This window comes from Thamnophis sirtalis, unplaced genomic scaffold (assembly GCF_051295495.1).
Source record: "Thamnophis sirtalis isolate CommonGarterSnake01/CBP01778 unplaced genomic scaffold, rThaSir2_p1.2 scaffold_11, whole genome shotgun sequence".
Taxonomy (NCBI): domain Eukaryota; kingdom Metazoa; phylum Chordata; class Lepidosauria; order Squamata; family Natricidae; genus Thamnophis; species Thamnophis sirtalis.
The window spans coordinates 35,090,520-35,116,716 of record NW_028261391.1 but is presented as its reverse complement, the minus strand read 5'-3'; the positions used below and the strand labels follow the sequence as shown (position 1 = coordinate 35,116,716).

The 26,197-nt window shown below is 37.6% G+C and overlaps 1 protein-coding gene across 1 annotated transcript in view; it reads left to right on the top strand.

Moving 5' to 3' along the window:
* The first annotated feature begins 96 nt into the window (after nucleotides 1–96).
* Nucleotides 97–26,197, top strand: part of CLSTN2 (calsyntenin 2) — a 250,215-nt gene continuing 224,114 nt past the window's right edge. Inside the window, exon 1 of the mRNA XM_087725500.1 lies at nucleotides 97–391. Within this exon, the coding sequence (XP_087581626.1) occupies nucleotides 328–391 (64 nt within the window). The 5' untranslated portion in view covers nucleotides 97–327. The remainder of the gene's footprint in view (nucleotides 392–26,197) is intronic.

The window sequence follows — 26,197 nt, the reverse complement described above, 5'->3', positions numbered from 1 at the left end:
CTCCCCTTCCTCATGAATATTCACGCCTCTCCTCCCAGTGACGTTGCAGCAGTCCCGCGGTGAAAGCGAGAGAGCTGCTCCGGTCCTGGCAGTACAGCTTGCGAATGACTGAGCAGCAGCGGCAGCCGCAGTAGTAGCAGTAATCATAATAATTGCAGACGCCGCCACAGCTGTTCGGGCTGCTTTTTTGGCTCTTTCCGCTGTCGCCAGCCTTGAACGGGTTGAGGGAGCGCATCTTCGAGCTGCTTCTAAAGGACGGCTTGCTGCTGCAAAAATAGTCCCCGAAAATAAGGCACGTTCTTGTTGCTCTGGGGGCGCGCGGAGAGGATGAAGCAATGCCGAGAGTGGGCGCTGCTCTTTTTGGGGGTCGGCAGTCTCCTCGCCACCAAAGGTAGGTGAAGTTTTTTTTTTTTTTTGGAGGTGAAAAGCAGGGGAAGGTACGCAGGTGTAAGGGGCGCCGCCTCGTTTGCATTTGCGCGAGAGCCGCGGGGACAACTCTTCCAGTCACTAAAGGCGGCGGCGCCGGGGGTGGTGGTGGCGAGGGTGGGGGGCGGAGTTGTTGTGTCTGCCTAGCTCGGGCGTTGAGGGTTCTCGGTGCTGTGTAATGTCGCACCGGTGGTGGGGTTTTAAACGAAGCGTGCTAGTTTTGGCGGTTTTCCTCCAAAATTGTTTTGAAGGAGTCTTCTGCGCGCTCCTTGGAACTGGGAGAAAGAGATTCCTGGCTATTCTTCATGCTGTGGGAGATGGAGGAGGTGTTCCGGACGGGCAGAGAAAGGGGAAAAGGGACTTTCTCCACCTGCCTCAGTCCTGGAGATTTTGAGAGTCACCGGAAAGTTTGAGATGTCGTGAGGGAAGCGGGTGGAGTTTTAGGGATGAATTAGGTATGCTTGCTGCACCGCCGCGCTTGGGATGCTATTTAGCGCCTGCGAAGATTAAGCATCTGGAAGGCGAATCACCTTCGAGCCCGCTGCACCGAGGGATGCTGGATTCTTGTCCTTTCAAACCGAGGACTTGGCTGCCGGTGGTTGTAAATTTACGCCGTGAGAAGATTGAAGACAACAATTAAACTAGGAGTAAAATGGTTGTTTGCCTTGTAGAGGTTAATTTATCCCGAAGACAGTATTGACTGGATAATATTACAAGACCTGTAGCGTTTTCTCGAAAGCAACACGTGAAGATTTTTGTTCAAATATATAACTTGTTGCATAGGTGAAGTTTAAAATATTTCTTGGTGTCTGTTTAAATTTTCTAGCAAATAAATGCATTTATTTATTTGCAGGGATTGCTCAGTTACAGAACACTTTGGTGCTTCATTGTTTCTAATTCAGGGTAAAGCCCCTTGAGACATTTTGTGGAAATTTTGATACCTTTTCCTTTAAAAGAAAGCCATTCGTTAGAATATATTGGGTTGAGAAAAGAGTCATAGTTTCTTCAGCATAAAGCTCTTTGGATAATCCCTGGAGAGTTCTTGTATTCCCTATATGATGAAATATGTATTCCCTATAGGATGATGATGGCACTATTCATAGATTTATTTGGATGTTATGCATTATGCTTTCTGTTTTTAATACTACCAAATTTGCTTTGGAAAACTACAAATCATCTTGATGTCTGTGAATTGCTTTGATACATAGCTGTTATTTGACATCCTTTTCTCCAGTTTTCTTGCATTTTGGCTATGAAGTACAATTGAGCCTAAAATTTCTGTTGCTAAGTGAGATAGTTAGGTGAATTTTGCTCCATTTTACAACCTTTTTTTGCCAAAGTTTTAAGTGAATCACTGCAGTTAAGTTAGTAATACGGTTGTTAAGTGAATATGACTTCCTCTTTGACTTTGCTTGTCAGAAGGTTGCAAAAGGGATCACATGAACCTGGGATCCTACAGCCATCATAAATAGGAGTCAGTTGACAAGCATCTGAATTTTGATCATGTGACCATGGGAACACTGCAATGGTTGTAAGTGAAAAATGCTCATAAGTCACTTTTTTCAGTGTCATTGTAACTTTGAATGGTCACTAAAAGAACTGTTGCAAGTCGAAGACTATCTCTAACTGAAGGACATCATCTGTTCTGAGATAAGCAAAAATGGGAAAAGCACAGTTGATTTGAAGTTATTTTCTTGTTTGAAATAAATTGTTGGGTTTTGAAAAGAAAGTTCATCCAGAGGTAACATTTTTTTAAAAACCCTAAAAATGTTTTGTAGACTTAAAACCCAAAATATTTGATATTAAAAGGTCAGTCTGATTTACTATTCTCAAACTTTATGTAATTTGCATGGTTTGAGCTAAGCATAAACCACAGTAGTGGTGGGAATATGTTGAACTATACTGTTATTGTTGGGTATCCAGCTCTTCATTTAAACAAACCCCATTCCATTGAGTTTCTGTGGTAAATTCTTGAGTTCAGTTTATAGGCATTTGAAAAGTGTTACAACAATTTAACCCCTGGTACATCTGAATTGTATCAAGAGTTCCAAATTTTGCTTTACCACAGGGGGGCTGCAGAGTGCATCTTTTGACTTCAACAATCTTATGTGTTCAATATTTGATAAGAAAAGATCTTTTAGAAAAAAACTTCATAAAATATAGGTAATTCAATTAAGTTTTAAAGTTCTTTTTGATATTGATATATTAATATGAGATTCTGCAGCTAGCATCATCTCTCTCTCCTATTGCTTTTGTTGTATGTGTATATAGTTGAAAAGTGAGTAATTTTGTACTAGGATGCATTATTTCACAAGCAAATGTCTTAATGTAATAAAAGATATCATGCATCCTTAGATGAACAACAAATAGGCATTAGACTTCAGTTCCTCTGAAATAAGACCTATGCGTAGGGAGTTGCAGCTAGAAAGCCTTAAAACCTTAATGCAAGCTCCATGATTAATGCTTCACATTATTTAGAGAAGAAATAAAAATGGAACATTTTGACAGTGAATTTCAGTATTGTTCCACCAATATACCACAATAATCACATTTAATATTCCAAATCTGAGGCGACCTATTTTTTAAAAAAATCAAACTCTATACATGGATAAAATAGTGCTATTATATGAAAAAATTTATAATCAAGGTATCAAATGTTGAGAAAATTAAATTATTGTAATATATCTACTTCAGTCTCCTAGTTTTTCTTTAGATCTCATTAATCTTTTTGCCTTGTATTTTAATATGTCCTTTAGGTTAAATATGTGTGGTATTCTGTAGTAGGACACTGCAGAGTTCTGGATTTGAGAGTGTAATATGATTTGGGACATGCATATAGCTATTATTGGGAATGTCTTAAAGAAACTACTGGTAAACCTTTTCCTGGGCTAATATGCTACACTGCATAGTTGATGTTCCCTCCTGAAAAGAGATGCATTTGGTTTAATTTGCTCCCATTAGATGTCATGCACATGCCTGTATGTGCCTCAAATCACATTTTATCTTTTGAATCTAATCTTCCTGTAGTGTTAAAAATATAGGAAATGCCACTTATATGGGCATTAAGTAGGTATCTTTGTTTTGAGAAAAACTATTAAAGTTATAGTGCCAATGCTGCAAAAAATCTACTGTAATCTTAACTTTTTTTATTTTAAAAGATTGTTCATAATACATTATATTGTAAATTGACATATATATTTAAGATCTTGAATAATATGATAAATATTCCAGTCAGTATAATACAATTAGCTAGAAGAATCTGTGTTCTGCTCCTCCATTTTCTTATGTCCTATACTGTAATTTATATGCAAAACATTATTGACATTAGAATGACTGTAAAATGTGCAGTAGAAGTTCTCTAAAATTATGATCGATGTTGTTGTTACATTTGACAATACAGCGAAATAGAGTATTAAAATGATAACAGATCTTGGTACTGTAATCAATAATATATTTAGAACAATTATTCAGTAGTATTTAGTCCTGGAATATTTCAAATAATTTCATTAGGTTAATAGACATAATTGTTACCATCAATGAACAAAGTTTGCAAACAGTTTTATATAGTTGTTCATTAAAAAAAATCTTAAGAAAGCAATGCTTGATAAGTTTGGCTGGTTTGTGAGAGGATTTTTAACATGACTTGTAAATCCATTGAATATCAGTACTGAACACTAAATAATCTTGCTAATAAAGTAAACAGGGAGCAGTTATAGCACTTTATGTGGCATATTTTCTATTTGTTGTTACTTGGTGTTGCATTGTAATCAAACAATATATTTTCATATGCCAATATAGGTATTCCTTGACATACAGTCACAATTGGGACCAGAATTTCTGTTGCTAAGCAAGATAATTTGTTAAATAAATTATGTCTATTTTTACAACCTATTTTTCTTCAGTTAAATGAATCACTGCAGTAGTTAAGTCATGGACATTAAGTGAATCCAGTTTTTCCCCTTGACTTTTCTTTCCAGAAGCTTGCTTGGGTGGGGGGCCCTCACATATGGTGACCACATAGCCCTTGGACGACTACTGCAGTTGTAATAAAGATATGCTGGTTGTCAAGTGTCAAAATTTAAGTCATGTGACTGTGAAGATGCTATGAGGACCAGTAGTAAGTCACTTTTTCAGTGCTGTTGTAACTTTGAAATGGTCACTAAATCAATGGTTATAAGTCAGGCATTACCTATGTCTTCTATCGTAAAAGCTAAAGATATTGAGAAGTATATATATAAAAAAAGACTCCAGAAAATTTTTGGTTCCTAACCCTTATGTTCCTGCACTTTTGTAAATATTTTTTCTGCACATACCTTTTATATATTTTTATGCCAGAGATGTGCGACCTTGTGATATGAATTCTCTTCTTTGTTTTGAATTATGTTGTAAGAAAGCTGCTAGAAATCACTGAACAATGGAGGACATCTGATACAATGCTGTCTTGATGCTTTGTATTGTATTGATACAATGTGTCAGCCTCCAAGGTGGCTTAAATATTTGGGGTTCCATAATTATTGTTTATTATTTTAACTTGTGTCTGCCTTTGCTATTTATTCATACAATACACATACACACTTCAACATTAATCAGCCCATTTCAGGATGAAAGTCTTTTCACTAAAGGTTACATTTCTTCTATCTATCATGCTGATCTAGAGGTGGTTAGTAGGCAGGTATTTTTCAACTTCTCGGTCTAGTGCTGAGAAAAAATTGCTGGTTTACAATCAGCCAGCGTCTGTGCCCAAGGGAGATCTATAACTCCTAATCCAGATCCTTAATCACTACAGCACTTGGTCATGTTTGTGTTGTGTTTGTGGGTTTACTTAGGGTAGTCATAGAAAATGCTATCCTCATAAAATACTTAGTAAAATAAGCTTTAGTAACAAACTTGATTGGAAATTTATTTATTTTTTTCTGGTAAAACTATAAAACATGGTGCAATTTAAGATTTACATTTTTTAAAACAGTAACTTTAGTATTGAAACAAATGTCATTTAATCTAGATGTATATATATTTTCCCCTTAGCAAAATATTGACTTGTGACTGTGTTGTTATAGATCAGATTAGAGATCAATCTTCATGGATTTTTTAAAATTAATTGTTGGTTCATAGTGAAAACAACATTAGAGAACTAAAAACATTCAAATATTATTTTAGCAATTGCCCAGTATACATAGTAAGAACACTAATGAACTAGAAGAGGATAGAAAGGAGAAGAAGAGAATTGTGTAATTTTATGAAGATGGATATTCCAGTTGAGTCCCCTCCTCCCATATACACTGCAACTATCCATCCGCTTTCCGCAGACCTTTAGACAGAGTTTTATTTTTGCATTACATTGGTTTGGTAGATTTCTGTAGCAATTCAGCCTGGATGCACCTAAAAAGACCCTTGAAATGGATCAGATAGTTACCAGCAAAGAAATCCACTTTAATGCTTACATGAACTCAATTTCATTTATAAAATATGTTAAAAGTGCTGCCCAGCTGGGTATTAGCATCTCATAAATTTTGTCTGTTCAAGAATACTGAGCAGAATCATTTGGATGAAAGACCACTTCGGACAACCAGAACTGCTTTATATTTATATTTAAGCAGATATGACATAATAAAAAAAATCATACAAAAGTGATTTTAGCAGTGTATAACTGTCAAAATTGATTTTCAGTATATGATGCATATTTTAATATGCTCTAAGTATAGCTTTTTCTCATATTTATGTTAATTTCTGCCTTGCAAGTCAATGTTATCATACATTACTTGCCTTTTTTATTCTGGTTGCTGAAAAGGGAAGGATGAACTCCAGATCTGAAAAGTGAGAACTACTTGTGAGAAGACACCTTTTCTAAGAGAAACTTTTCCCCTCAATATCACTTTGGTTTTTCATCACTATAATGCAGTTCTCTCTTTTAGGTCAAAGAACAAAAATACCCTTTAATTTAGGGAGATGGAAAATTGAGAAAAAAGGTGTTAATTGTAGTTGAACTTCTGCTGGAACATTCAAGTGTACATCGGAGGTAACATTTAAAATGTTTCAGGTTTTCCAACATAGAATACAATGGGAATTTGAAAAAGCCTCTTGGTCCCTTAATTTTGTTATTAAATTGATGCAAAAATAAAGTGGGATGATAGTTCATACTAACTGCTCATTAACATTCAGCCTTCAGAAAGGTTTGCCAGGAAGTCATTTCCAAAACACAACAAGCAACAATAATAACAAAAAAATGCATATTTCTGATTGACTGAAGGCTTCTTAATACATTATTTTTTTAATTTATGAATTAATCAAATCTTAATATTTTACACTTTTGCACTGTTATAAAAATCCTCACTTTCAAAAACTTCAACCTAAATTGTATAAATAAAACACAAAATACACAGGAAAACTTTTATATTGAAACCATTTGATTTTAATTTTACCAATATTTTCAAATTCATTCTTATCTTAGGTACTAGATTGCATCAGTGTTTTTATTATGTCCAAATTGTTCTCGTAGTCTCTTACTATACGCTTAAACATTACCCTCTGTTCTCAGCTAAATCCAGCCAGTGGCGACAAGGATAAATTTGTGTCTGAAATTGCATTGGTTAATGTATGTTTCAGATTTCAATAGCCTGGGTTCAAAACACACAGGCTCAAAACAAAAATATATGTCCTGAGCTTCAGGAGACGTAAAATTGTTTTCAGTATAGAGTATACACAAAATCATTATACCAGTCTCTGTATATAGCAGTGATGTCAAAACTTTTCAGCACTGAGTGCCGAAAAGGGGCGCGCTCATGCTTATCTTCCACCTGGAAGAGGAACTCCCCAGGGGGCATGCATGCATTGGAAAATGCACTTCTGATTTCTGGAGGGCGCATCCGTGCCGGCTAGCTAGACTTCTGGTTACTGGCACACATGCGCACACAGGTGCTCATAAGACCAGCTCTTCCAGTTTCCAGCACTCCCGTATGCATGAAGGCCAGCTGATTATCATGCATGCATGCATGCCAGAAACTGCAAGAAGAACGGGCAACGCCATGTGTGCCAGGTGACATGGCTCCGTGTGCCACTTTGGGCATGCGTGCTATAGATTCACCAACACGGCTATATAGTGACTGAAATAAGCTCTTTTGAGAAATACAAATGGTGTAACAGTTTGCAACAGTATGTCAGCAAGTATAAAATATAAACATACTTTTTACACTGGATAATTTTATGTTTTAAAAATGTACTATATAATTGGCAAATACTCCAATTATTTCTTTACTTAATCATAAACTACATTGTAAGCAAACTTTTTTGAAACTTGGAAAATATAGGAGCAAAGTTTGTGTCAGCAAAATTGTATAGAGAACATTCATGTCTTCAAGAGACAGATAGGTAGACCAAGTCAAGATAGCTTGCAGAAAAAGTTGATTTATTGTCCTTTTCAGAAATACTGCTGGAGTTAAATATAGGGTAGAAGCCAGTGCTATTTATGGGACAGCTGAATAGCATCTTATTTAGAGATGAGTTTTAAAGAAGACAGTCAAGATATCTGTAGCAACTGAATTTGAATGGCAACATACCATTCTCATTTTCCAAAACAGAAGTAGAACTTAATGAATGTCTTGATATTATCTAATTCATTACTGTGAATCAAGATCTAAAAATTCTGCAGTATAACATATGATGCACTATTTATAGAGATCTGCATTATTTAAATGGTCCATAAAACTAGTGAATATAAGAACAAGACTTTAGTGCAGACATAACTATCTTGATTTTGATTTTCTTTCTTCTAAGCATCTAATATACATCAGAAAACTTGTGAATTAATTCCACATTAAATATAGGTTTAAAACCTGTGCTCAATTTACAACTTTAATCTGGTACAAACATGTTCAAATAATGCCAGTCTTTTCCTACTCCCATAATGTCTTTGTGTGTGTGTGTGTGTGTTGTATCTATCTTACCCCATCTTTTTATACTTCATTTGAATTAGGATTGTTTTCTCTGTTTAAACTCAACAGGTGTCTGGCTGTTTATACATACAGTACATATATCTAAATTTTTAGAAACCTCATTAGAGAGCAGATGTTTTTAGCTCTACTGCTTTTAGAAAAATGACCTTTGCCTGGAAAACTATTTACAGACTATGGGGATGGGTTAGGATGACAGAATGAAGATCGTGGGCTTCTGTTGGACATGGTAGTCTAAATCCATCCCTGGATCAAATTTATAAATACTTCTGATTTGTGACTGGAAATTATCTGTAACAAATATAACTTGGGTCCTATACAGCAGACATTTTATATATACAATCTTTGCAAGGAATTTGGAATGTCTGCATTTCTATTTGTATTTGTACATTTGGAGTTTAAGCTTAGTTCAAGTTTTTATTTTTAAGTATATCCTTTAGGACTAGACCAGCATGTAAGTATCAGGAAATAAATAATAGCAGTTATAATTTAAAAATATTTAATTATTTATATTTTTGTAACTCATATAAAAACTGTGTTTGGATTTTTATTCAGTTTACTAACAGTAAAAATAACTTTAAGAAAACTGTAACCAGAATACTACATAAAAGAATTGGCAGCAACAAATAGAAGTGTAGTGATAGCATCTTTTAAATAATACTTTTCTTCTAATGAATAATTGCTATGCTCAATACCCCTTTAAAAAACACATTGTTATAAGATACTTGATGTATGAAACTAATATAATGCTAATATTAGTCCATTTTGTTCACTTTTCTTTGTTTTTAGAAGGCTTTGAAGAGTCTTTTACTTTGTTTTATTCAATGCTTTATAGCACAATCCACCCAAGATTGCATTGTAGTTGTAACTAATGAAGGGAATGTTATGATCATCCCTCTTGCTAATGGAGGAGCTATGTCTGTGACATATCAAACAAAAAATCCTCGTATTCCTGCTATTAGTAATACAGTATAACAAACTAGGCATCTTAAGAACAAATTGGTAAACATGCAAAGAACATCTAGTATTTTAAATTAGCACAGTCCTTGACTTACAACCACAATTGAGCCAAAATTTCTGTTGCTAAGCAAGACAGTTATATGATTTTTGCCCCATTTCATGACCTTTCTTGCCACAGTTGTTAAGTGAATCATTGCAATTGTTAAGTTAGTAACATGGTTCTTAAGTGGATCTGCCTCCCCCATTGATTTTGCTTGTCAGAAGGTTGGGAAAAAAATGGTCACGACCCTTTATGACATTGGAACTGTCATAAAAACAAAAAAGTTGCCAAGCATCTGAATTTTGATCACATGACCACAAAGATACTGCAATGGTTATAGGAGCAAGAAATTATGAAAAGTCATTTTTTTTAGTTTTGTTGCAACTTTGAACTTCAATAAATGAATGGTTGTAAGTCGAGGACTACCTGTTGCTGCCTGACAGGCAATATAGGGCATACGTACTGTTGATCCCCATAACCAACAATTATCCTGTGGTATGGATACATTATATTTAACTTTATTGTATTTAAACACTACTGAGAGCTGTAAAATTTAAAATAAGCCTAATTATTTGGTATAGATGATGCATTATTATTACATTTATGATATACATTAAGGCAAATAAAAATAGAATTTAAATATGAACATGGTTAATGAATGCAGCACAGGAATCCATGTTATTTATTTATGATCATCTTGATTGGTATCAGTAAACTATAACATTCAGCAGCACCATCCATCTACTAAAAATTGGATACTTGGATATATCATTAATTTGACCTTGCTTATAGAAAAGAAAACAGTAAATTTTTGACTGAATAAAAACCAGTATTTGTTGAAATTTTTTGCAGGATGTTAAGTTTTATGTCAATTAGGCAATCTATCTATAACTCATATATGAAATCTTAGTAAGATCGAGAGAACAATGCTGCGCTGGCCCTTGAAATACAAAAGTAACATCCAAGATACATACTTTTGACACTGATGCAGAAACACATGTTAGAATGATTCTGATTAAGATTAAAGGCTAAACTAAGTTACTCATTTAGAGAAAGCACTTGCAGGCCAGACATGATCAGGATCTCCATACATGGACGAGAGAAGCTTCCTTTCAAGCTGCTTGGCATGCAAGCATTTTCATTCATTTTAAATGTTTTTTTCAATCTGTAAAAAAGGGCAGGGGAAACCTTGATTGGAGCCATGAAGAAATGATATATAGTAAGACAATGATTCAGCAGTTGAATTTCTGAGTCTGAAAGAATGCATTATAAGAATTGACAGTAAATAACAGTTATACCCTGCTGTCTAGTGATACAAGGAAGCAATTTTAGCATTTGACATTTAACAGAAATATTTTTATATTTCTAATTAAAGTACAGTATCATAAGCAATCCTGCAACTGTTCTATGTTGTGAAATAAATGAAACAAGGCACATAATTCTGAAGGGAAGGAATTAATGCATTATGTGTGATAGAGAAAACATGATGCCTGTATTTTAGCAGTTATCATTTTTGGAATAATAGTGTGATAAGTAAATGAGAATGGAGTATGTAAGAAGCCTGCTAGAGCAGGTATCATGTGGCATCAGAATGAAGGATTTCTTGAGAAGAAAAATTTGTAATGCATGGAAAGGAAGCAAGCATATTTAATTTAACGACTTTCTAGTTAATTTCAAATAAGATTTTGTTCAATATTATGTCATGACTTTAATCTTGAATAAATTTAATTTGATGTGTTCAGTCTGATATACTAAAGAGTCTGGAAAATCTATAACTGGAACCATTTTAATTTTAGTTGCTAAAAGGTAGTGAATGAAAGCTAATATATTTGATATATAGCTATTGTTTTCTTCTTTGGACTTCTGCAAATAAAGAATAGATCTTGAACATTGCAAACAAACACCTAATAGAATAGTATAAAACAATTGTATAAATTTTATATAGAATATATTCTATTCATCGGCATAGATATTCATATGGCTTAATTCATGTGTGGGCGTTGACTGGGTATTTGTAGCCTATCCGTACGTTAGCCAATTCATTATTTCTTCTCATCCAACATTATTTCAAAGCTCTGCTGTATAATCCCAAGAAAAGATGTGACTGTTTTAAGAAGTAAAAGGGATGATTAAGGACCTTTATGCTTCTAGATGATCCAGAAGATCAATGTGCTATACTGCCCTGTTATTGGAACAATGATGTTTAAAACACCTTTGTTATTGAGACTATTGTAACTGTAATTTTCTTTTTTTGCTATACCAATTATAGGTCACCTTAATTTTACTTTGATTCTGCAGGTATTATTTTTGGCTTTATCTCTTTCGGTTTATGTGCTCTGGAAGACAAGTTACATATTTATTAATTATATTTTTTCCATGTTGCTGCTGCCATAGGAAAGTCTAAAAAGAAGACATTTGTATCAGTGGCGGGTTTCTACTGGTTCAGCCCGGTTCGGCTGAACCAGTATTAACTTGGTGGCCTGGGTCGCTGGAACAGGCAATGATCCACGCCTGCCACATCCCCGAACCAGTTCTCCCGGCAGCGCCATAGGTAACGCCATCTTGTTTTTTGCTTCTGCGCATGCCCAGAGCAATTTTAGTTGTACTGCACATGCACGGACAGCACACATCAAGCGCGGGTGCGTGCCATATCCCTGAACATGCTGGCAGTAGTCTCTGCCAGAACCCACCCCTGATTTGTATGATTTTAGTACTGATGGTTAGTACTGATAGTACTAACAGGTCTGCAAACCCATAAAGAAAAGGGACAGCATTCAGACTTGTCAGTTATGCGTGTCCTCTGCTATTAGGGATTGCCTGTGTAGCTTCTCAATTTATTTCCTTTCTCCTCTTCATATCATGGAATTTTGGTAAAATATTCATATATAAACCTCATACAGATTATTACTAGTAATCTCTTTGTTTTGTACCTTGCATAATAGAGTATTATTGGTATATTAGTTTCTCAAATGACATGTTTTGTATTCAACTTTTGTCAATAAACTTTGTATGAAATCTATGAAACCTGGCATAAACACAATGGTTGTTTTCTGCTATGTTTGGTGCTAAAAACTGATGAAATTATTTTGTATATTGAAATAATCTATTGTAAGTGTTCTTTATGTTCTTCATTTGTACATAGGCATTGAGCTTTTTCAGGAAACTCCTCAGGCTTTTTTACAAGGAAAATGTGCTATAGTTTGCTTTTTTTTTGTCTACACATTGGTGACATGCTCTAAGGAACTTTAATTATTTAGTGACAGTTTCCTTTTATATAATCACTATTGACTTTCCTCAGCAAAGATTTCGTTTGCTCTCATTCTCTTTTCAAAGTTAAGCCTATCAATTCTTTTACTTCATTAAAACTATGTTGTTGTTTTTTAGCGGTCATTTAGGACCCTCAAATTATTTCTGCTGAGATGGACATTGTTTCCTGCTGCAAAGTAAAAGCAGACACAGCAGATGATGCTTACAGAGAACTTGTTTGTAATCTAATATATTTAGCTGTTATATATAATTCTAAAGTTATGTTGCATGCTTATTGAAATGATATTAGAAAAGGAGCAAACATGAAAAATAATTCATATTCAGATTTAAAACTTTGATTTATCAAAAGAGATTTTCTCTCAACCTTGTCTTCTTTTTTAAAAGGTTGCATTGAAATCCATATATTATTCTATTTTACTCTTTTTGGTCAATTTCCTCTTTCAGTTTCATAGCTTTAAAAGATCAATGCTTTTTAAAATTAAATAAAAGATGTTTCATACTTGAAGGATATTGTATTGTTTCCAAGTACTAAAGGTACTGAAACTTGGACAATGTGGTAAGTTCTACTTAATTTAATTAGTTTACATGCTTAGCCTTGGTCATGTAATCATATGACTTGTAGTTCAAATAACCAGGTTCTGAAACTGTGCAGGGAAATTCAGTTATGCTATTTTTCTTACACTAATAATATTCTGTTGCTATTCTGAAGTAGATGGCCTGATTTCATTAATCCCATTGCTTGCTGATACTAGACTTCATCAAAGAATGTCTGGACAATGCAACGGATCATAAAGTAAAGAAACTACTGCTGTGCTTTCACAGATTTTATGCCTATTATTCTTTGTCTTGAGTACTTTTTGAGTTGTTCCTGCTCCTTTTTTTAAAAACTAACGAAATGGCTTGGTTTACATATAATAACTAAACAATTGTATTATATGCTTGTATTTAGATTAGAATAGAGTCTTAATCTTCCTGTAGGTTAGCATTGTGCACAAATCAAACCACAGGACAAAGACCCAAAGAAGAAAGAAGACCCAGATTTCTATATCCTCTAGGTGACTTTCCATTAAATATGAACTATAAAAAGTTTCAGAATGGACTGAATTGTAAAATAAAAACACTTGCAAGAATATAATACCAGATAAAGCACGGCCTTGTGAAAGAGTGTCATAGCAGGTGCCAACCTTATTTCTGCAGGCATGATGTTCCACAGGAACAGACCACCACAGAGAAGGTCCTTCTTCTTGGTCCTACTAGTTGTACCTCTTTAGGAAAAGATCTCCCTTTTATGTCTGTTTCTTGGTTCTTAGCAATGCAAGTGTGTTGCTAGTACAACACACGCATATTCTTCTTAGCAACTCCATTCATATTTTCTGATTTCCTGCTCTTCACTATGCTTGTACATGAATCCTAAATATATCCTCATTTTCATCTTGCTGTCAGTCTCCGATCTAAGCACATTCCCAGCATGTGTTTAATGCCACATTAGAATGCTTTCATGCATTGTCTATCACCCTGCTCCGAAGTGCTTTGGCATTTATATTCACTCCTGAAACTGTACCACCAAAACTTTCTCCTATTTTTGTCCTATCTGTGGTGATCATCAAGGTGTGATCAGTGTGGTTGATCACTCATGGTCAATGACTTTGATAAAGTCATTATGAAATCACTATCAATTCACATGCCCTCCCAGCTCCTTCAGCTTCCTTTGGTCTCCCCTCCCTCCACTAGACTCCAAAATTACATATTTTCCCCAGAGCTATCTAACACCACCTCTTATTTCCCAACTGACCACTGGATGTATAAATATTTACTTGATTAAATTTATTTGGGATGTTACATTGTTTACCATTCTGTTTAAAGATCAGAAGGGAGAGAGTGTGATGTAGCAGTTAAGCTTTAGAATTTAGAAGTAGGAGGATCCTGGTTTAGTCTACCCTTCACTATGGCAGATCACTGGCTGCTTTTAGCCCAGTCACCTCACAGGTAGGAAGAGGGAGCTGTATACTACTTCAAGTTCCTGACTATAAGAAATCAATCAAATGAATAAAAGCAATACTAAGACACACTGGTAAGTTTAGTGTAGAATTTCTGTTCACTTATTGGTGCTGTTTGAGCCAGTGACGTGCGGTGAGGTTAATGGCTAGTGAGGCAAGCAGGCAAAAGCTGCCCTGCCGCCCTGACACTATGTCTGACATAGAGGCGGCTTTTGCCTCTAGCGCTGGGGCGGCAGGGCGGCTTTTGACCGCTTTCAAGAAAGCTTTCCCTGGAAGCTTTGTGGGGAAACCCTGCAGGCCCCGGGAAGGAATGGAGCAGGGTCGGGGGTGGCCTGGGGAGCCCATGCGTAGGTCGTGAGAGGCACGGAGGGGATGCAGGAATGCAGAGGGGACCGCAGAGCTGGAGGAAGAGGAGGAGGAGAGGGGAAGAAGAAGAGGAAGACTCCGGAGTTGGCTCACCCGTCCATCAGGTGGCTCAAGCACTGTGCTCCGTCTGCCTGGCTGCTGCTGCTTGCCTGCCTGGCTGTGATCGCGGAGCCCTGTTGGGCAGGGATGGCGCTGACCCGGAGCTGGATTGCTGGGGGGGGGGTGGCGCAAAGCAGGGGAAGTGACAGGCAGCGGTAGTGGGAGACAGCCAGCCAGCCAGGCACGGGCGATGCTCCGGAGCGCCCCCTCCACCCCGCCTGCCTGCTTCGACTGCTGGAGAGTGCCTTGCCTTCTTGCCTTGCCGTTCCCCTCTGCATCAAGGCGCACCGTGGGCAAAGATTCTCCTGGGGGGATCCCGCTCAGCTCCCCAGAGCCTGGCTGGGGGTTGATGATGTCTACGGGGCTCGGATGGGAAAGGTACATGCTCCCCCTGCCCCCAAGTCCTTGCCGGTCTGCCAGTGCGCAAACCTCTTTTACAACAATCTTGCTATGTAGGACAAGCAGGGCGCCATGATCCTCCCTCTCACCCTTGGTGATCAGTCTTCCAAGTGGTCGTTGCCCCGGATCTGCAAGCACGAATAGCAAGTCAGGCTGCAATGAACAGCTGGTTTTGGATAAAGTGACAGGCGGTGGGAGCGGGAGGCAGCCAGTCAGCCAGCCAGCCAGGCAGGGGCAATGCTCCGGAGCATCCCCTCTGTGCTGCCTGCCTGCTTCGACTGATGGGGAGCGCTCTTGCCTTCTTGCTTTGCCACTCCCCTCTGCGTCAAGGCGAACCACAGGCAAAGGGTCTCCCCGCCCGGCCGGGGGTTGATGATGTCTGTGGGGCTTGGATGGGAAAGATGAGCGCTCCCCCCGCCCCCAAGTCCTTGCCGGTCTGCCAGTGCGCAAACCTCTTTTATAACCTCACTATGTAGGACAAGCAGAGCGCCACAATCCTCCCTCCCACCCTTGGTGATCAGTCTTCCAAGCAGCGCAGCAGGGCCCCAAAGCCCACCCACCCCCTACCCGACTTACTCCCTGCCTGGCCGGCTGGCCGGCACAACACTTCACCGTTCTTTTCCTCCTTGTTCTCCCCGCTCAAGCGGCAGCAGGCTCTGTGGGACAACGGGGTCTCATTCCTCCCCCGGCGTGGCGAGGCTGCAGGCTGGATGTGGGTGTAAGGGGCCTTGAAAAAGAAAGAAAGTGCCAGCCCACCAGCAGAGGCTGGTAAAAGACCCGCCTCTGCTGGCGGGCTGTCCCTCTCTTCTCAAACAAGCTGCCCTCCCTGCCTCTGCCACTTTCCTCTCTTCTCAAACAAACTCTCTCTCAAATTGAGAGAGAGTTTGTTTGAGTGAAGTGAAGAAATACACGCGCGCATGCACACACATACACACAAATTACTCACAATAAAAAAATCACTTACAAATTAAATTACAATAATTTTGAATTACTCCCCCCTCCCTCCGTCCGACCCACATACCTTTTCCAGCTGTGTCATAGAGGATTTCAACTCTCCTCTCGTCTGCCATGATGAAAATGTAAAAAAATGTAAAAAGCAAAAGGCAAGACCTGCTGCTCCCAGAGCAGGAGGTGCGAGAACCACGTGCCTCCTTTGCATAAGGAATTTTTCGCCTTTTAATACTTGTTTAACTCTGTTCAAGTGATCATAACAATAGTCTAAAGAAGGCACGTGGTTATCTTGCCTCCCCCTGCAGTTAATCACTAAGCAGAGTCATCCATTGTGACTCTGTCAGCAATTACCTCTGCCTTTTTCCTTTTAATTTTTCTTTTCTTTTCATCATGACAGTGGTGAGGCCCTGCCTCCCCTGACTGCACGTCCCTGGTTTGAGCTTACATTGAGTCAAGTTTGACTTCTTATAGCTGAACATATCCCTGTTTTTTCTCAGTAATAATATAGAAACGGTAATTGCCTTCTTTAGTATCTTTGTTTCCTTTCTCTTTACTTTCTAGTTTAGCCTACAGCCCTGGATCTTTGTTTCCTATCCAAGGACTAAGTACATACTTTATCTTTTTGAAATCAGGTGGATTAGGTTCTGCCACCTGCTACGACAATGGTTTAATGCTAGATAGCTAATCTATTACAATAAACACAGGTATGCATGAATAGATTCATAGTGTGAATACTGCTGGTTTTATGATATTAAATATTAAAAGAAAATAGTTTCTAGTGCTGTTTATATTTTATGTGTTTCTAGAGCACTATTATCACATTCACTTTTATACGAAATTTTGGATATGTTACCATTATTCTTACCATTGGAAGCTGCTTTGAAAAAAAAATGATTCTTTTGTTTCCTAAAGAATCAATACATGTTCAATGTACTTCGGGCATTTTGTTTTCTTAAAAGGATTTGAGTAGGGCTAAACGTTGTGCCGTTACAAATGTTAACTATTCTTAAGTTGAAAAAGCATAATATCACTAGGAAACAAGTCCTCCATTACATCATTGATAAATTGATTAATAAAATATTTTTTTCTGAAGTTTGTCAAATGCTGTACATATCATGAATAAAAAAATAATAATTTTGAATTCATAAAATGTTACTAATTGTTTAGTAATGCCTGACAAAGATTATAAATTTGTAATGCACTTCACAATTTCTTAAAACTGCACATGTGCTTTAGTCGGTGCAGGTTTGATATAATAAAATGAATTTTGAAGGAGTCACAAATATAGTTTGAATAACTTATTGGGAGCCACATTGCCAAAAATGAAGGAGTCAGAATATTATTTTATTTATTTATTTATTTATTTATTTATTTATTTATTTATTTATTAGACTTATATACCGCTTCATAGGGCTTTCAGCCCTCTCTAAGCGGTTTACAATTTTTTTTTAGCAAATTGAGTCAGCAACTTGCCCCCACAGTCTGGGTCCTCATTTCACCCACCTCGGAAGGATTAGCCAGTGCTTTATAAATGATGCCACATATTTATTTTCTGCAGCTACTAAAACATGACACTTGTTTCAAGAAGTTGATACACTTTTAAGGCATTCACTTTGCTACCTGGATCATTACAATTCTTTAATTAAAGTATCATTTGTATGGTACCCTTATATGGACTTCAAAGAAATCTTTCAGATTGATGGAAGACAATTGATCTTGCCTTGACAATTCAGTGGCATAATGAGAGTTTAGTGATGTTCAATATCTTACCTCTGCATAAAAATGCTTAACTTATAAATAATTTTTAAAGAAGATGAGAAGAGTTCATGTTAATTGTACTGAGATTGCTATGTTAAGTTCTAGTATTGAAAATCACCACACATTTTTAATCTTACAATCTTTGTAAGATTGTTTTTTATGCTAAATAACTATTGAGCCATTGGTTGCTTTCTAAACGATAGTTTCACTGCAAGCTACTCCTTCAGAAAAGACTAAACCTTTAAATATGAGCTGTAAAAATCCAAAAATCCACTAGATAGGAGCAATGAAATGCAGATAATTTGTAATCATCAATTGCTATCTAGTTGTTTCCTAGATTTTTGCAGCCCAGAGGTGATATACCCAAAGAATCATCAATGTTTGTGCATCTCTCATTAGTATCCTTTTTATGTAGTATAGCCAAATCAGTATGGACAGATTTGGATTCAGTGCTTGAATCTAACTTGGGATTTATTTAAATAAATTTAGTTTTCAACATAATAAAACTGCATTTGAAATTGAGTTCTATGCTGATGTTTAACATCTTATTACTAAAATGTATAAAATCCTGAGATTCAAAATAGAAGATAAACAATTTGAAGATTGTATGATAAGATGCAATTTGGGGATATAATATGCAAATGAAGCAATGGGAAAACATCTGAACTAAGTGGTTAAAATTCATATTATCTTACAATCTTAAAGAGAATTTTTATAATATGTTCAGAAGATATAACCAGAAAGACCACAAAAAAGTTTAAATGGACTTCAAGTATGTGTGTCAGGATTTCAAATAATGATCCCATGTCAAGCAAACCTACGAGGCAAGTGAAGTCCTCAAGGAATAGCTTTTTTGGAAATATCATATTGGCACAGATCTGTGAAAAATGACTCTAAAAGTTCCCATGCATTGGCTAGCTGGTCTTTGTGCACGCAGAAGAACCGGAAACTGGAAGAGCAGCTCCCTGCTGTGCATGCACATGCCAGGAAGTTGAGGTTTTGGTTCCAGCGCGCCAGAACATGCTTGCACCTGGCTGGTCTTCACACACACACATGTGTGCCAGTAATTGGAAGACCAGGTGACTGGAAGCTCAACTGGTCTTCCAGTTTCTGGCGCTCCTGTTTCGGCACTTGGCACCAAAAAGGTTCACCAACACTGTCCTAAACCGTCAGTCACATGGCCCAATCAGTATACAGTCCAGTTGCTAGATGACCTCAGTCTCCTCCTTGTGAACAAGGGAATGTCCTTGGTTCCCAAGGGAAAGCATTTCGTTTTGGCTACAGCACTCCAGCTATCTCTATTGCTCCCTCCCTATCCCTGAGCTGCAGTATGTGTCAGCACTGAAGCAGAAAAATAAAAATGGCCTCTTCAGGTTGACAATGCATTGAAAATGGGTTTATGGATAAAAATTTGGAAAATTAGCATGGTATTATGTTTTTAGATATGTTAACAGCAGTGAAGTTCTTATATGTTCAATGGTGGACAGATCCATTAATATCTACAATAGAAGACTAATTACCAAAATTGATGGAATTAGTTGAAATGATGAAAATGACAGGCCTGATTAGAGAAAAGACATTGATTAACTAATGCTAATTGGAAGCCTCTACTGAAATTATGGCACAAAGCACAAAAATGAATTTATGTTATATGGATTTATTAGTAATATTAATAGATTATCACTTATCAATTAACATGCAGTGTTAATGCACTTATTCAAAATTATACTCTCTGCTTTGTCTTAATAGTTCATCCTTCAGTTTATTAGAAAGTCCTTCTTCAAAAGTGATTAGTCAGGGCAAGACCATTCTAATGCACAGCTGGAAATTAAATATGTACTCATGAATTTAGTGATTTTCTTACTGTAACTTGTGAATCTCACTGTTTCCTTCTTGGTGAATCAGCAAAATACATTCTAAATCTTTGCATGAAGTTCTTATAATTATCTGGTAATATATCATTGTCGTCAATAAGTGCATAGCCATCTGGCTGCTTTTCCTTTCAGCAGAGTAAGCATAAAGTTGGTTTAGTCTGTGGGTAGTTTCTAGTGTCAGCCCGTCATCCTACCCTGCAACTTCACTGTGAGACTTCCAGGAGAAAGGACAATACAGCAATTTGTGCAGTTGCTCATAGCTGCTATAATTCTATTCTTATGTTAGCTGCATCATAGCAATAGCAATAGCAGTTAGACTTATATACCGCTTCATAGGGCTTTCAGCCCTCTCTAAGCAGTTTACAGAGTCAGCATATCGCCCCCACAATCTGGGTCCTCATAGCATAGTGCAGACTACCTTGTATCCACCTACTGTTGGTGCTGTCATTGTGCATCAAAAACTTATTCTGTAGTGGGAAAAAGATTATCCTGAATGTCTGTCAACATATTCAAAGTTTAGCAATCATGATCTAATGATTTCTTATGAAAAAATAGGGAGGACTTTAAGGGATGCAAATTTATGGCAGGGTTCCAGAAATTCTTAATGGGTAACAGTTGAAGAAAACCTGTAAGAGTTGGCTCTGTCCCATCTAATACCAAAGAAAATCAAGATAGGGCTATTTTGAGTTTCTCTCACTTTGTTTAGCACTGTATAATTTATTCTGCAAGTTCCCTGTTAATGGTTCATTCATTATTTCCTGAATATTGGTTTTGTATTCGTTTTACAGATAGTAATTTAGTCTAGCCCTTTCTAACTAGGTGTTCTGAAATCTCCAAGACTGAATCATATAAAATTTCTAGTTCCCTGCCATATATCTACATGACATCACATTGAACAATCAGCCTTCACTGATTTCATGTCATTCTTTAAGATATTTATTTTCTTTCTGGTTTGGGGTTAGGAGTAGGGTGTGGCATCAATGAAAAATGCTACATTCACATATCATAATAAACCCAAAAAAATAAAGAAACTTTTATAGCAGTTTATAAAGCAATTTATATATAAAAAGGTGTTGTGACTCAGCAGAAGTTTGCTGTGAGTTGAGTCGGGATGCAGGAATAACAATGCAGATGGGGCTCGTTAGTGTGGTCTTCTGGAGATAAAAGGACTGATGGTGCCACGCCCTGGTTGCAGAAGTCACGTTCATCGTTCGTTCGTGATTCATCGTTCATCTGTCGTGGTTTGTTTGTGAAAGGCACTTGGATAAGTGATTTGCTTTCTGTAACCCTGATTCAAAGAGACACTTGGAGAAGTGATTGGCTTTCTTTCTGTACACCTGGTTTTGCCGTAAGAGATCTTCGTTTTTGCATTCTGTTATCTTCTTGCCGGAGATTTTATTTATGTTTAATTTTGGGCTCGCAGCCAGCGGAAGCCAGGACTGATAAAGTTATTTCCTTTTAAGTTTGTCTGCCTGTCGTCTGTTAATGAGCGAAGAAGGGGGAGTCAGAACAGATTGACTTCTGCCAGACAAGCCTCCATTTGATTAATTATGGAGCAATTAATTGCTGAAAATAGGCAAATGGCTCAACAGATAGCGGTATTGGTGGACCAAATTACACAGCTGCAGAGAGCTGCAAAACCCCCCCCCCCCCAGCCAAGGAGGAAGTGCCCAGTAACCATGCCAGATAAATATGATGGGAGTCTGGCCATGTTTGCCGCGTTTCTGGGACAATGCCAGCTGTTCCTGAGTTTGAGAGCGGAGGACTTTTCCACTGACCGGACGAAGGTGGGATTCATTATCAGTTTGCTCTCAGGCACAGCTGCCCGTTGGGCTACCCTCTTGTTAACTCAGCCAAGCCCATTGTTGGATGACTTCCAGGGCTTTTGTCAGTACTTTAAACAGATGTTTGAAGATCCTATCAAGGGGGAAACATCAACTAGAAGTCTGAAGTCACTGCAGCAGAGGAGTGGTTCATTGCAGGACTATGTTAGTGAATTCAGGCTGCGTAGCCAGGATTCCATGTGGAATGAACCAGTTCTAATGGACACGTTCCAGGATGGATTGTCTGAGGCCTTGCAGGATGAACTGGCAAGGGTGGACAGGCCACTGACATTTGACGCGTTGGTCCACTTGTGCCTTGGGATAGATGCTCGGCTGCAGAGGTGAAGGCCTCGCCGTGCATTCCAGGAGACCACCAGTGTGCCGGTTCAGCAAGGGACTGCAGTGGACTGGGAGGAGCCCATGGAGTTGGGTGCTGTCAGACCTCGAGTGACACGTACTGAGATGGACAGACGACGTGCTGAGGGATTGTGCTTCTACTGTGGGGATCTTAGACACCTGGCAGAGAGTTGCCTCAAGAAGAACAGAAGGGTTGCGTGGACTGCAGCCGTTCCTCAGCAACGCACTATCATGTCGGACAACCAGCACGTTTGTGCAGCCGTGATACCCCGTTTGCACAAGGTAGCGTGTATTCAGGGTGTGTGGAATCCCAGGGCGGATGCCCTGCCTAGTAGAGAACTCTGACCATGCGAACTTGCTTCCACCTCAGACTGTTCTACCCCTTGCATCCTGTGCTGCCGTTTGTCATTCCGTGAGCATACAGTCTCTGATACAGGATGGGCAGCGGGGTGACGACTGGGTGGAGCGACGAAAGGCAGAGGTAGGGCCGGCGTCCCCATGGACTTTGGAAGGGGATCTTTTGAAGTATCGGGGCCGGCTCTATGTTCCCGCAGGGCACATACGTTGACGGGTGCTCTCACAGGTTCATGGCGCTTCTGCATTGAGACATTGGGTTTTTTTCAGGCTGTTGTGCCTGGCCTCCTGTCAATTTTGATGGCCCCATCTGAGAAATGATGTGCGGAGGTGCGTGGAGTCATGTGCCGGGTGCCAATGGGCCAGGTCTGCAAGGAGGGCTCCGCCAAGATTCCAGCCTTTGTCGACTCTGGTCCCCGCAGCACCGGACTTTGTTTCCAGGTTCCCGGCGGGGTACAGTTTCTTGGACTGTGTTCCGTGGAGGCTGTCACCAGCACTTCTGGGCCGCACCCCGATAGTCGGAACCGGGGGAAGGGCCCTGCAGTGGGGGATAGTGTTTTGACTCAGCAGAAGTTTGCTGTGAGTTGAGTTGGGATGCAGGAATAACAATGCAGCTGGGGCTCGTTAGTGTGGTCTTCTGGAGATAAAGGGACTGATGGTGCCACGCCCTGGTGGCAGAAGTCAACGTTCATCGTTCGTTCGTGATTCATCATTTATCTGTCGTTTGTTTGTGAAAGGCACTTGAATAAGTGATTTGCTTTCTGTAACCCTGATTCAAAGAGACACTTGGAGAAGTGGTTGGCTTTCTTTCTGTACACCTGGTTTTGCCGTAAGAGATCTTTGTTTTTGCATTCTGTTATCTTCTTGCCCGAGACTTTATTTATGTTTAATTTTGGGCTCGCAGCCAACGGAAGCCAGGACTGATAAAGTTATTTCCTTTTAAGTCTGTCTGCCTGTCGTCTGTTAACGAGCGAAGAAGGGGGGTTCAGAACAAAAAGGTATGATTAAAACAAACTAGAATTTGTGACTAGAATGATCTTTTCTGGAACTATATAAACATTAAAACAAGCCACAATTAAGTAAAATTAATAATAGCTTACCATTCTGTTTTGAATTCTGTCTTTTCACTAAGCTGTAGATGTATCAGCAATATCCATAGTCAGAACTTATTTTTAGACGCTACAAGAATAATTTAAGGAATTTTAAGGGGTTTAGTTACATTTATTCTGGTGGATAAGTACCTTGTTTGCAAAGAAGATGAAGTAAAATGTCAACAAGGTGATGTCCAAAGATTCACATTTTTTAATTAAAAGATGGACAATGTATTGAAAGTGATGTATTTTATATTAATCGTTAATAGAGTCAAACACTCTAATGTTTTAAAAAATACATTGAGATTTTTAAAAATAGATTAACATCATTTAATGTTAATAGATTAACAGTTCATTTAAATGATAAAGGAAAAGATGGCCTAAATGCTAACATTTCAACAATGTAATGGAACAGTAGACATTAATCAAATGTCAATGACTTTTTCTGGCAGTTCAGTTCTCTGGTTTTATCTAACTAGAATTAAATATGTTCAGAGGAAAGACAGACTAAATAAAAGATGAAGAGTTCATTCTAGCAAACTATGTTCCTGAATTTGGCAAATCAATTTTAATTAGCATCATAAAGATCTCTTGGTTTTTTAAAGTATGGTTTTGATTAGTTTTTCCTCAAGGGAATAAGATGTTATGCTGTACTTTGCTTTATAATAAGCCAGCTCTTGGTTGAGTAGTTTCAGAAAACACCTGATGACCAAAAGCAAAATATATAGAAATCCATGTCCTAGATTATTTTTGTAGATAATTGGATTTTGCTTGATTCAAAGATTTATAATGACATAATAAAAGACAAGATCATAAAAGAACCCTTGGTTTGCTACCAATTCAACAAGAAAAGTACAATATGATACTGACTTTCAAACCTTAATTATCTATTCCATAATGGTTTGGATATTGTTTGTATAGAAATGCATTCTTAGTAAATTCAAATTTTAAAACATTCCCATTTTTCTTACCTACCATTTATAGGTTTAACTACTTAAACCTTATTTTAGGGAATAGTACTTTATCCACACCCTTAGTTAAATACAGAATGTTGGTTTTTTCTAGTTAGCATTTAGTAGACCTATCTAACCTGAATAGCTATGCCAGTATATGAGGTATCAGGACGCATACATTCTTCAATTATGACCTCATTAAATGATTTGCAATGCCCTGCTTTCATCCGACAATAGGTATAATATAGATATAATATATTAGTTTGTGAACAGACTAGTATTCTTAATTTGACATAATATTATTTTTTATGAATATTTTTATTTGTCATCAAGAAACCAGTTATGGTTATGACTGGAAATAAGTTATGATGGATTTATAAATTTATTTGAATATAAAATATTTGTGTCTTACCTATTTAAAATAGTGCTACTGTATGTGTTTATATTCTTTAATGTAGGAACATTATCAACTTGTTGTTTTTATGTGTGGGGAGGATGATCTTTCCCACCTATTATTTCTTTGAATATTAAAAATGGATTGTTCTCTTATTTAATAATAAATAAGAATAAATACAATCTCTTATTTTTTAGTAGTCTAAATGCCAGGGACCGTCTGCATTTGAATACATACCATTTCTCAGACATTGGCTTTAGCATGTATATTCTTCACAAGATCACTGACAAAAAGCTTTTAAATTACAAGCATAATGGTGGGGAAATGGAACAAGCAGATGGGACAAGGATTAAATGTACCACTTCTCTAGCAACTCAGAAAAATAGAAGTTCAGGGAAATCTGAAGAAAATAAATAGAGATATTTGCGTCAGGATTCTTATTTTCATCTAGAAGTAAAACTTACATTTTTAAATCTTCTTGCAATAATTATGACACTATTTCATAGTAAACACTGCTAACTTTTATATACTTAGAGTGATTATTACCAGTTTGATGCAATTATACCTTTTCTCAGTTAAATGTCACAATTCTCCATAAATGGGTTGCTATAGATGGAAACTAATCAAGGAGGAAATCAGTCTAGAAATAAGGAGAAATTTCCTGACAGTGAGAACAATCAGTGGAACAGCTCGCTTTCAGAAGTTGTGGATGCTCCTTCACTGGTAGTTTTTAAGAAGACCTTGGATAGCAATTTGTCTGAAATAGTATAGATTCTTCTGCTTGAGAAGGGGTTGGATTAGCAGACTTCCAAGATCTTCTCCAACTCTGTTATTCTGTTTAAAACCCCACATTCTTTTGTTTTACAGAAAGAGTTCCAAACTAGCTCCTCAACTAACAAACAATGGATGATTCCATTATCTCTAGAATATGCCCAAATTATCACCTGGAGTTACTATTATTGCTAGTTTCTTTTTTGAAAAATCATTTTCTTGTGCTACTGCTATAAGGTGACCAGACGACCCGATTTCAGCATGACAATCACGCTTTATAATAATTTTTCCCGTGTCCCTCCGCATTTTAAAAAAGGCCCGATTTTTTTCTGGCTTCATGTTGAAAGACCAGTGGATTTGCTTAAGAAATC